The sequence below is a fragment of the Piliocolobus tephrosceles genome, chromosome 1, assembly GCF_002776525.5.
Source record: "Piliocolobus tephrosceles isolate RC106 chromosome 1, ASM277652v3, whole genome shotgun sequence".
NCBI lineage: Eukaryota > Metazoa > Chordata > Mammalia > Primates > Cercopithecidae > Piliocolobus > Piliocolobus tephrosceles.
Genome location: NC_045434.1, coordinates 131,542,502 through 131,555,937, shown reverse-complemented (window position 1 = coordinate 131,555,937; position 13,436 = coordinate 131,542,502). Strand labels below are relative to the sequence as shown.

The 13,436-nt window shown below is 38.1% G+C and overlaps 1 protein-coding gene across 1 annotated transcript; it reads left to right on the top strand.

Moving 5' to 3' along the window:
- The first annotated feature begins 2,841 nt into the window (after window positions 1-2,841).
- On the top strand, window positions 2,842-3,430 carry LOC111528087 (signal transducer CD24-like). The gene has a single exon (XM_026454713.1). It carries the CDS (start codon window positions 2,842-2,844, stop codon window positions 3,076-3,078), a length of 237 nt encoding a protein of 78 aa, XP_026310498.1. The 3' UTR covers window positions 3,079-3,430.
- The last annotated feature ends 10,006 nt before the right edge of the window (window positions 3,431-13,436 follow it).

The following is a 13,436-nucleotide window of genomic DNA, read 5'->3' as shown; positions in this document are numbered from 1 at the left end:
CTCATACCACCCATAATTTAGATCATTTAGGCTATTGTCAATAAAAATCACCATTGTTTATAGCTCAATTGCCTTAAGTTGTTCTTTGTTCAAAAGGACATAAACAAGTTACTAGCAGGCAGAAATGGATGATTCTAACTTAGACAAATATTTGGTATGTCCAAATTTAAATCTCTCCTGATGTGGTTTGGCTGTGTCCCCACACAAACCTCATTTTGAACTGTGGCTCTCATAATCCCTACATGTCATGGTAAGGACCCAGTGGAAGGTAATTGAATCATGGGGGCGGGTTTTTCCCATGCTGTTCTCATGACAGTGAATGAGTCTCATGAGATCTGATGGTTTTATAAAGGGGAGTTTCCCTGCACATGCTGTCTTACCTGCCACCATGTAAGACGTGTCTTGCTCTTCCTTTGCCTTCCACCATGATGGTGAGGCCTCCCTAGCCATGCTGAACTATGAGTTAATTAAACCTGTTTCTTTTATAAATTACTCAGTCTCTGGTATGTCTTTATCAGCAGCCTGAGAACAGACTAATATACACCCCAACTTAATGCCTACTTCCTTTAATACCCAGTAACCTGGCATTCATAGCTACTTTTATATTTGGGCTGAATACCAGTAACATTTTTCTTCCTGTAAACAGAAATCCTAAGAAGAACATTTCTTGGATTCCAACTGAAAATTAACATGATTTCCAAGCTTTATTTCAACACATTTAAATATTGCTATCTGCTGCTGGTGTCCTCACTTAAAGCCAAGTATAAAAAGCAAACTTCCAAGACTAATTACCTTTCCCTTCTGCTGTTCTGCTGCCAGAGCTGCAGTCACTGAGAATAATCTTCAGAAGCTTGGCTGTATTTCTAGAGCAATGAACTCAATTTTAAGCATTTTTCAATATCTCCTTTTGGAGCCTTCCAAATAACAATAAGATATATCTCATCTAGTCCACTCTAACAAGCACGAAGCTCATTTTTTACAATTCTGATCTAGATATAAGAAAATTAGGAATCTAATCAAACAGGATCCTGAAACAACAAACACTCTGTGTAAAAACTGCACGGCATGTGCAACCTTCAGGCCAGTATCCATTTCCCCAGGGTGAGTGGTCACAATAAAATAGAAAAGACTAGAAAATTCCTGCTGCTTCCAGCTCAGACCCTCTAGCCAGCTCAAGATTTAAATGTACCACTGACCAATTTTACAATGTCCTATATTTCTGTTTACTTGTGCTGATCAGAAGATAAACAGATTTGGAATCTCTCCTTGAATGTTAAGAAACTAGAGCACTTCAATCCAAATGTCCTACTGAATTCCTAATATCAAGCTCACTGTTACCATCCACTAGTTTTTAGTTTATTTTTATTAAAAATGTGATGTATTGTAATAAGAAGCTTGACATATTTTTCAGAGGTAGGAATTAATTCTAAATATTAACAAATACATCAGACATAAAACAGAGAGCCCCTATATAATTTATAATTTCAATAACAGTCACCACCTTGTTTTGAAGTTATCTACTTTCTACAACGAGAACAAACCATTTTAAAACAATGTCCAGAAGAACAGTTACCTGTGTACAGCTGTAGCCTCCACTGAAAAAGGGTAAAACAGAGGAGGCTTTTTGGTTAATTGCTCAGCAAAGGTATTTATCAGTTTGTACCTACATGGTGCACAACACATAAGAATAAATGGAAAAATGGTTTAGTAAGAACAATTGCATTTGCTTTAGGGTGTGTTCAAGTAGTAGCCATTTTTCCAAGGCTAGGGTGCACATGTACCAACTTTCAATCCATAGAATGTGAGTGAGATAAAGTATTCTGAGATTATTAATAATACATTACGATTACTAGAAAACTATTTATTAGATTTAAATGTTCATTGAGTAAGCTTCCATTTACTTAAAACCCAATGAGTGAATTAAAAATTCCCTTCCAGGAGGCTCTTGAATGATGTGTTTCAATGATTTTTCCTTTAAGGATATTCTGTGTTTTTGAGATGCAAACTGCAGCTGCCCTCAGTAACTGACATGATGATTGTACATGTACTATATATAAATCATTAAAGACAACATACACCTATTTTTTAGTAGTAGATTTTAAATGCATAGCTCTCAAATACTTCTCACTACGATGACTCAGTTTTTCTGAATATAAAATTTGGCCTCTGACACTTTACCTCTTTTTACCTTCTGTGAATGTTTGCTCACCTGTTTCCCTCACCCGAGACTGTTTTACTTTAAAATCAAATGGAAAATCTGTATTAAATGATAAACTTAATTGAATAAATATATCATAAAATTCCAACTTTTTGCAAAATTTATTACTAAGAAACCATCTCACAATGATCTTTCCCCTTAGAGATCATTTGGTATGTAGTAACATTTGTTCTGTTTTGTCATTTAGGAGTTTCACCTAAGGATATGTCTTGTTTCTCTAACTAAATGCCATGCTTCTAAAGCAAAGGGATCCTTTTTATTTCATTTATATCTGAATTGCCTATGATATGTTTGGCAACAGATTAGGTATGTTATAAATGTTATTTGAGAAGATAAAATCAAAGATGAAAGGCGTTGTGAGATGTGACATCTATAGTTAAATTTTATATTTGTGGGTTTTTTTAAATCTTGGTATTTTCAGATAAGACTTTTACATAATTAAGTAGGTAAAGCAGTCATTCATTAAATATTTATTAAACATCTACTACGGATCTAACACCAAGCTTGGTGCTACAAATAATATAAAATTATAAATAATGGACTTTTCCTGTGCCCGCCCAGAACCAGCAGTTCTCCAAGCACCCAGCATCCAGCAAGACACGCTGCACACCAACGGAGGGGACATGGGCAGAGCAATGCTGGCCAGGTTCAGGCTGGGGCTGCTGCTGCTGGCACTGCTCCTACCCACACAAATTTATTCCAATCAAACAGCTGTTGTAGCAGTTTCAAGTAACTCCTCCCAGAGTACTTCAGCTGCCCTAAATCCAGTTAATACCACCGCCGAGGCAGTTGGTGGTGCCCTGCAGTCAACAGCCAGTCTCTTCGTGGTCTCACTCTCTCTTCTACATCTCTACTGTTAAGAGACTCAGGCCAAGAAACATCTGTACTTCCCCGTCTTCTAAACCCAATCCGAACGGCATCTGGAAGTCCAATGTGGCAAGGAAAAATAGGTCTTCATCGAATCTACTAATTGCACACCTTTTATTGACACAGAAAATATTGGTAATCCCAAATTTGATTGGTTTGAAGAACATGTGAGAGATGATGGATGCCAATATTAAATCTGCTGGAGTTTCATGTACAAGATGAACGAGTGGCAACATCCAAAATAGTTAAGACATGATTCCCTTGAATGTGGCTTAAGAAATATGGACACTTAACACTACCTTGAAAATAAGAATAGAAATAAAGGATGTGATTGTGGAATGGAGATTCAGTTTGCATTTGGTTCATTAATTCTATAAGGCCATAAAACAGGTAATATAAAAAGCTTCCATGATTTTATTTATATGTACATTAGAAGGAACTTCCAGGTGTTACCGTAAATCCTCAACGTATTGTTTCAACAGCAGTAATTTAATGCCGATATACTCTAGATGAAGGTTTATATTGTTGAGCTCTCTCTGTTCCCTTGGGAACTCAACTCACTTTCCTCTTGAGGCTTTGGATTTGACATTGCATTTGACCTTTTATGTAGTAATTGACATGTGCCAGGGCAGTGATGAATTAAAATCTATGCCCAAGTCCAAGCATTCTGAGTAACTCTTGAGTATCCATATAGAGTCAAATGGTAGACATTTCCTATCACTTATTTCCATTCACTAAGAGCACTACATTCATTTAGCTAAACTGATTCCAAGAATAGAATTGCATTCACCACGACTAATTTCAAAATGCTTTTTATTTCTGCATATGTTGAAAACTTTTTACAATTTTAAAAAATGATCTGTTTTGAAGGTAAAATTATGACTCTTGAAATTAAAAACACAAAAATCTAAAAGAGTAAAAACTGCAAACCAAGTATTTGGGAAGTAAAGACTGGAAGTTAATTTGCATTAAATTCACAAAAACTTTTATACTCTTTCTGTATATACTTAAAAAAAAAAAAAAAAAAAAAACTATTGATCAGAATAGCCACATTTCTTGTTACCAGTCAATATTTTTAGATAGTTAGAATCTGGTCCTAAGCCTAAAAGTGGGCTTGATTCTGCAGTAAATCCTTTACAGCTGCCTCAACACACAGAAACCTTTTTTAAAAACAGACACTCCCTGAAGTCTTTTGTTTGCATGGTCACATGCTGATGATTAGATGTTCCAGTTATCTAATATGGCCACAGTAGTCTTGATGACCAAAGTCATTGTTTTCCATCTTTAGAAAACTACATGGGAACAAACAGATCGAACACATGGAAGCTACTGTGTGTGTGAATGAACACTCTTTTGCTTCATTCCAGAATACTGTACATCTATTTTGGATTGTATATTGTGTTTGTGTATTTATTTTTTGATTTATAGTAACTTCCTATGTTATGGAATTGATTTGCATTGAATATAAACTGTAAATAAAAGAAAGACATGGCTGAAAAAAGTTATAAATAATGTATGGTTCCTGTCCTCAAGGTGCTTGTAATCCAGAAGTGTCTAATGGCAGATTTTGCTACTAAGATGTGAGCAGGCACTAGTTACTGAAGTGATTAAACAAACATCTTAGCAGCCTCAGAAATGTATAATAAAAATTTTTAAATGGAGCAGTTCCAGACATTGAATACATAATTATTCAAATATAAAATTAACTTTTAAATACTCTGAAAAAAGTCAAGTAATTAAATAGTAAGCATTTCTTAGAGTAACACTCACAAAGCAAAATAAAAATCTACTAAATCACATTCATTTTTGCCTTCTGTTTTTTCTTTTATATTGAATCGGCACCAGTTCTATTGCTTAAATCAAAAAATAGACATAAACAAAAACAAATAAAACCTTCTGTAATCTAGTGCCTCACTTTCAATCTCATTGAGATGCTCTGAATTTAGATCTCCATCGTTTTTCACATATTTAAAGTTTCTTAATTGGTGGGCTGATCTCCAATCTCAGCAGTACTACTAGAGTTTCTAAAAGCACAGATACAGTCATGTTCTCTCTTACTTTAAAGTCTTCAGGGCACTGCCTTACCCACAGGACTGATATGGTTTGAATCTGTGTCCCCACCCAAATCTCATGTGGAATTGTAATCTCCAGTGTTGGAGGTGGGGCCTGGTGGAAGGTGATTTGATCATGGGGGCAGATTTCTCACAAATGGCTTAGCACCATCCCTCTGGTACTATCCTCACAATACTGAGTCTTTGGAGATGTGGATGTTTCATGTATAACACCTCCTCCTCCTCTTTTGCTCCTACTCTGGCCATGTGACATGCCTGTGCCCCCTTTGCACTGTGCCATGACTGTAAGTTTCCTGAGGCCTCCCCAGAAGCCAAGCAGATGCCAGCATCATGCTTCCTGTATAGCATGCAGGATCATGAACCAATTAAACCTCTTTTCTTTATAAATTACCCAGTCTCAGATATTTCTTTACAGCAGTGTAAGAATAGACTAATACAAAGACCATCTATAATCCAGTCCCAGTTGTTACACCTTCTACTACTCATCCTACACTCCATCTTTAGTCCTGGCACAAGAAATTTGCTGGTACTCACTTCTTAATCATTGATTAGTTCATCCATTCTGTCAAGAAAAACAAAATGAAGCACTTATTAGGCAATTGTGCAAAACCTTTGCTACTCAGCTATGTTGGCTTGCTCATTTCCCTAGATTTCTGTGGTAAGGTGGCAACAAGCTTAAAGATTCAGACACTGTGTTACTTATCCAGACAGACAAAGCACTATCAGCATGGTGTCAGCGCCCTCTCCTCTCACCCACGGGAGAGCACTAAGCTGGTGAGCCAGGCAGCAGATGGCATGAGTGGTGTGTTACTCTGTCATGAAGGAACCAACTCTAACGTACAGGCAAGTAGTTTAGTAGACACACATAGAAGCCTGCAGCTGTTCTCTAAAGGGAGGTGGCAAGAAATGAAGCAGAAAGTCCTGCTGTCAGTCACGACCAGGGAGATGAATGAGGAAGCACCTCACAGCAACCTCCCACGAGATATGAGAAACTGCCTCATGGTGGCTTCTTTCCAGGTTCATCTCCCATTACTCCAGGAGATATCACAGGGCACTGTATCAGACTCAGGTCAGGTCATGATCAAGCCTTGCCTACTTAGCCCATGTGGAAATATGCAAGGGCACCAGGGCACCACAACTGAGCCATTCCCCTATGCAAGTTAAGAGAAATTCAGTGCCATATGTGTGATGGCAGAAAAATGCTCAGAAAACTGTGGGAACATACAGGAGGGTACCCTAGCCTAATAATGCAACATGCCTTTTCAGATGCTTGATCTGGCCTATATGTCTCTACCCCATAAAGATTTGTCCAAATCAAGTCCAGGGTGAAAAGTTCCCACCACCTCCTTTGGTCACCTTCTCCCAGCATTCTAGGCTGAGTAAATTGCTCTTTCCTATATATATTCAGAGTCCTTAATTCACGTCTGTGTTTACTATTTGCCATAAACCATGTATTTGTTTATAGGCCAGGCACTGCCTATGGCACTGTAGACACTGCAATGAAGAAAAAGGAAAGAGCTTTTCTCCCACGGAGCTTCCATTTGTCCTGTTCTATTCTGTCCTTTCAGTTTACCTCTAAAACTTGAAATTGTCTAATAGCCAAGCTCCCTTGAGAGATCAAAAGCACCACTTCCTTTCTTAAAGTGTATTTAATTTACAGTAGGAGAAACAAATATATAATGCAGTTTCAAATTTATATAACAATGCAACAAAATTTCACAAAACTTCTTTTTGCCATACAGCTCCTAAGAGGAAAAATATTACACTGGTGAAAAGTGTGCTTATAATTATCATAATGCAGGCATTCAAGTCTAATAGAAGGCTTGTTACACTCAACTTATGGCTTAAATTGTTTTAAAAAGCACTGGAAAAGTTTTCCTATCCAAATTAATAATACTACCTGGCATAGCCAAGTTTTTTCCATTTACTTTTCCCCTTCTCTTATTGTAGTGGTTTTTAATTCCTGTCTGAATTTTGGAGAAAGAAGGCTTTTACCGAAGTTGTCTTTTGCTCAAAAGTCCTTTTTTTCTCCTGATTAGCAAGAGCAACTTAACCATCTGGTAAATTTCATGCCAATATCTAACCCCATAGAAATAAGTCACATATCAATTCTTTAAAGATGTAGGATTTCTTCTTAACGGATTTTTGCAATTCTGAAAAAAAAAAAAAATTACAGAGCTGTGAGATGAGTGCTCTCCTTGTTAGAACATCTACCCCCAGCCTAGTGCTATGCACTTAGCTGTACAGAAGAATACAAAGAATGGACTCTATCTCCCTGAAGATAAAGACTATGTCTGCCATGTTCACCACCATAGCTCAAAGTCTAGCACATGGTACAATGCAGTAACTAGGAGAATGTGCTTTACAGTCAGAAGCCCTGCACTTGAACTCTGGCTTACGAGCTGAGATCTGGGAAAACGTCTATTTGAGATATCCATGCCTCTGTTTTCTTTTTGTAAGGTGGGGATAATAAGATCATTGTATGGATTAAATAAATAAAGTGCTCAGTAAAGTACATGACACAAAGTAAGAGCTCAATCAATAGTAACGATTATTATTAAATTCTCAATAAGCATTTGTTGACTGAATGACCCTCAATGAATTACTCAGTATCGTAACTGATTTCTGAGCTTAATTGACATCCATCTATCCATACCTCATCTGTGTCCTACTATTTCCAACCATTGGTTCATTCTCTTCCTTTGTCCTTGAGACCCCACCTTCAGCCTGTCTTTCAGTCCTTCAGGCTTTCCCTTCAACCAATCTCTCTATCCATTCTTCCTGCAACCTCTTAGACACTGACTAAGCAACTCACTTCCAAATATGGACTGACAGACTGATAACCACTCCAGTTTTTAAAGAGGCATGCAGACACACACACACACACCCCACACACACTCCTACTTGACCACAGGGTGCAACCCATCTCTGGGAACCCTAGTCCTGTTCTTGACAAGTTCTGAGAAATGTCACAGACAATGGATTCAACTTGGAAAACACAATAAACTACATGCGACACAGAAAGAACAGAGAGTATTGTATTTTGAGGATGATAAACTAACAAAGAGGTAAGACAAAATAGTGATGGGAGACTACATAAGGACATTTGCTGAAAGTCCTCTCAACTGAAAAGCAATGATTCTGTAAGTTCTTAGCTCACCTTGTTGACAACTTCCTTTCTCAGAACACAGAGCTAGTGACAAGTTAAATAGTCCATCTGTTGTAATTGTAATCCACAAGAATTGAATTGTAATCCACAAGAACTGGGTAAAATGTAACTAGGGCCCATGGTAGAGAAAGGGAGGAAGGTTGGACAAAACAACAAAAATACTTCGTTATTTTCGTTAAATAAACTCATATATGTTATATATATAATTGGTTCTGTCCCTGTGGATAACTCTGACCAATATAACTTTGTTTTCAGTTGTGGGATTCATCTCTTCCTTCATTCATAGATCAGTGACTTAAGATTCTCAAATGCCATGGTGAGCCCTTCATAGTTCCCCAGTTACACAGATTGGTTTACATGTGAGCATTAGCTCAAGTAGAAGAAATAAGACTTTAAAAGTTGTTTTCTAAGATTTTTGCCTAAGAAACTCCTCTTTATTATTCTGCAAAGTAATCAGAAGAGACTTCTTCTTTCTTCCATATAAATAACCACATGAATACGGAAGAATGTAGAACCAGGATTTACTGGAAACGATAATTCAACTATGAGGGGAAAGCTTTCTTGAGACTTAGAAATAACACTAAATAAAGAGAGCCAAGATACACAGAGAAAGGAAATAAGTCCTAGTTTTAAGCTGTACCTGAAGCTTTACCTCAATACATGCTACTTACATAAGCTAATGAGTTTGCTTTATTGTTTAAATAAGTCTGAGTTGGGTTGTCTGTTTCTTACAACATAAGGAATCCTTGCAGATACAGGCTATAAGAGCTGTACAGGAAAGAGATCAGATTTTTGGTGACATCAGATTTTTAAAAGATAGGGGGAGAGGACACATAGACAAGGACGATGACAAAAGTAGATCTTTTTAGTAAAGAGGTATTAAAATTTGTAATGCTTAAATAGAGAGAAGCCTGAAAATGATAATGTTAACAAAATACTCTTAAAATTATGTTTAGAACAAAAAGAGAAAATATGCTGCAGTTTACTATTAATAAATGGCAAATAAGTGGCAAAAAATGATTCTGATAAAACCTTCAAAGCAGCTATAATAAATACATTGTTGGTGGGATTGTAAACTAGTTCAACCATTATGGAAAACAGTATGGCAATTCCTCAAGGATCTAGAACTAGATGTACCATATGACCCAGCCATCCCACTACTGGGTATATACCCAAAGGATTATAAATCATGCTGCCATAAAGACACATGCACACGTATGTTTATTGCGGCACTATTCACAATACCAAAGACTTGGAATCAACCCAATGTCCATCTGTGACAGACTGGATTAAGAAAATGTGGCACATATACACCATGGAATGCTGTGCAGCCATAAAAAAGGATGAGTTTGCGTCATTTGTAGGGACATGGATGCAGCTGGAAACCATCATTCTTAGCAAACTATCACAAGAACAGAAAACCAAACACCGCATGTTCTCACTCATAGGTGGGAACTGAACAATGAGTTCACTTGGACTCGGGAAGGGGAACATCACACACTGGGGCCTATCATGGGGAGGGGGGAGGGGGGAGTGATTGCATTGGGAGTTATACCTGATATAAATGATGAATTAATGGGTGCTGACGAGTTGATGGGTGCAGCACACCAACATGGCACAAGTATACATATGTAACAAACCTGCACGTTATGCACATGTACCCTAGAACTTAAAGTATAATAAAAAAATAAAAATAAAAATAAATATAAATATATTGAAAGAACTTAAAGAATCTGTGTTCAAAGAATTAAAGTAAAATATAACAATGATTCAACAAATAGGAAATCTCAATAGAGAAGTAGAAACTATAAAAGAGAACCAAATAAACATTCTAGAGTTGAAAAGTATAAGAGCTGAAATGAAAAATTCATTGAGCTCAGCAGCATATTTGAAATGGAAGAAGAAAGAATCAGTAAACTCAAAGAGAGATCAATAGACATTATCCAGTCCAAGGAACCTCTCTGTTCTGTTTGAAAGCTTAAAGAAAAATGAACAGAATTTCAGAGATCTGTGAAACAATATCAAGTTTATTAAGATATATGTAATGGGAATTCTAGAAAGAGAAAAAAAGGACAGAAAAGAATGTGAAGAAATAATGGCTGAAAACTTCTCAAATTTGAAGAAAATCATTAATTTACATATTTAAGAAACTTAAGTTTTGAACAGAAAAAATACAGACATCCTCACCTAGAGACATTATGTTCAAATTATTGAAAATCATCAAAAGACAAAGAAAAAATCTTTAAAGCAGTGCAGTAAAAGAAAAACACCTTATGTACACAGCATCAGCAACTTAATTAATAACATACATCACTAGAAATAATGTAGGTCAGGAGCCATTAGAAAGACATATTCAAATTCCTGAAAGAAAAACAAAATTCAACAGGGTTCCAAGATGGCCGAATAGGAACAACTCCAATCTACAGCTTCCAGCATGAGTGACGCAGAAGACGGGTGATTTCTGCATTTCCAACTGAGGTACTGGGTTCATCTCTCTGGGGTCTGTTGGACAGTGGGTGCAGGACAGTGGGTGCAGCCCACCAAGTGAGACCCGAAGCAGGGTGAGGCATCACCTCAACCAGGAAGTGCAAGGGGTCAGGGAATTCCCTTTCCTAGCCAAGGGAAGCCTTGACAGACAGCACCTGGAAAAAGTGGGGTCACTCTCACCCTAATACTACACTTTTCCAAAGGTCTTAGAAAATGGCACACCAGGAGATTATACCCACGGAGCCTCGCTCATTGCTAGCACAGCAGTCCAAGATCTAACTGCAATGTGACAGTGAAGCTGGGGGAGGGGTGCCCGCCTTTGTTGAGGCTTGAGTAAGTAAACAAAGCTGCTGGGAAGGTGAAACTGGGTGGAGCCCACTGCAGCTCAAGGAGGCATGCCTGCCTCTGTAGACTCCACCTCTGGGGGCGGGGCATAGCAGAACATAAGGCAGCAGAAACCTCTGCAGATTTAAATGTCCCTGTCTGACAGCTTTGAAGAGAGTAGTGGTTCTCCCAGCACAGAGTTTGAGATCTGAGAACGGACAGACTGCCTCCTCATGTGGATCCCTGACCCCCGAGTAGACTAACAGGGAGGCACCTACCAGTAGGGGCAGACTGACACCTCACACACCTGGGTAACTGTCTGAGATGAAGAGTCCAGAGGAACAAACAGGCAGCAACATTTGCTGTTCAGCAATATTCGCTGTTCTGCAGCCCCAGCTGCTGATACCCAGGCAAACAGGGTCTGGAGTGGACCTCCAGCAAACTCCAATAGACCTGCAGCTGAGGGTTCTGACTGTTAGAAGCAAAACTAACAAACAGAAAGGATATCCACACCAAAACCCCATCTGTACATCACCATCATCAAAGACCAAAGGTAGATAAAACCACAAAGGAGAAAAAACACAGCAGAAAAACTGCAAATTCTAAAAATCAGAGCACCTCTCCCCATCCAAAGGAACACAGCTCCTTACCAGCAATGGAACAAAGCTGGATGGAGAATGACTTTGACGAGTTCAAAGAAGGCTTCAGACGATCAAACTTCTCTGAGCTAAAGGAGGAAGTTTGAACCCATCATAAAGAAGCTGAAAACTTTGAAAAAAGGTTAGACGAATGGCTAACTAGAATAACCAGTGTAGAGAAGTCCTTAAATGATCTGATGGAGCTGAAAACCATGGCACAAGAAATATGTGATGAATACACAAGTTTCAGTAACCAATTCAATCAACCGGAAGAAAGGGTATCAGTGATTGAAGGTAAAACAAATGAAATGAAGCAAGAAGAGAATTTTAGAGAAAAGAGTTAAAAAAAAAAAAAAAAAGGAACAAAGGCTCCAAGAAATATGGGACTATGTGAAAAGACCAAATCTATGTCAGATTGGTGTACCTGAAAATGATGGGGAGAATGGAACCAAGTTGGAAAACACTCTGTGGGATATTATCCAGGAGAACTTCCCCAACCTAGCAGGGCAGGCCAACATTCAAATTCAGGAAATACAGAGAATGCCACAAAGATACTCCTCCAGAAGAGCAACTCCAAGACACATAATTGCCAGATTCACCAAAGTTGAAATGAAGGAAAAAATCTTAAGGGCAGCCAGAGAGAAAGGTCGGGTTACCCACAAAGGGAAGCCCATCAGACTAACAGCGGATCTCTTGGCAGAAACTCTACAAGCCAGAAAAGAGTGGGGGCCAATATTCAACATTCTTAAAGAAAACAATTTTCAACCCAGAATTTCATATCCAGCCAAACTAAGTTTCATAAGAAAAGGAGAAATAACATCCTTTACAGACAAGCAAATGCTGAGAGATTTTGTCACCACCATGCCTGCCTTACAAGAGCCCCTGAAGGAAGCACTAAACATGAAAAGGAGCAACTGGTACAAGCCATTGCAAAAACATATCAAACTGTAAAGACCATTGATGCTAAGAAGAAACTGTATCAACTAATGAGCAAAAAACCAGCTAACATCATAATGACAGGATCAAATTCACACATAACAATATTAACGTGAAATATAAATGGGCTAAATTCTCCAATTAAAAGACACAGACTGGCAAACTGGATAAAGAGTCAAGACCCATCAGTGTGCTGTATTCAGGAGACCCAACTCATGTGCACAGACACACACAGGCTCAAAATAAAGGGATGGAGGAAGATCTGCCAATCAAATGGAGAACAAAAAAAGGCGGGGGTTGCAATCCTAGTCTCTGATAAAACAGACTTTAAACCAACAAATATCAAAAGAGACCAAGAAGGCCATTACATAATGGTAAAGGGATCAATTCAACATGAAGAGCTAACTATCCTAAATATGTATGCACCCAATACAGGAGCACCCAGATTCATAAAGCAAGTCCTTAGAGACATACAAAGAGATTTAGACTCCCACACAATAATAATAGGAGACATTAATGCCCCACTGTCAACATTAGACAGATCAACAAGACAGAAAGTTAACAAGGATATCCAGGAATTGAACTCATCTCTGCACCAAGCACATCTAATAGACATCTACAGAACTCTCCACCCCAAATCAACAGAATATAATATACATTCTTCTCAGCACCACATCACACTTACTCCAAAATTGACCACATAGTTCTCAGCACCACATCGCACT

Excerpts from the sequence above, each read along its gene's own strand:
- LOC111528087 (XM_026454713.1), top strand. The coding sequence starts at position 2,842 with ATGGGCAGAGCAATGCTGGCCAGGTTCAGGCTGGGGCTGCTGCTGCTG.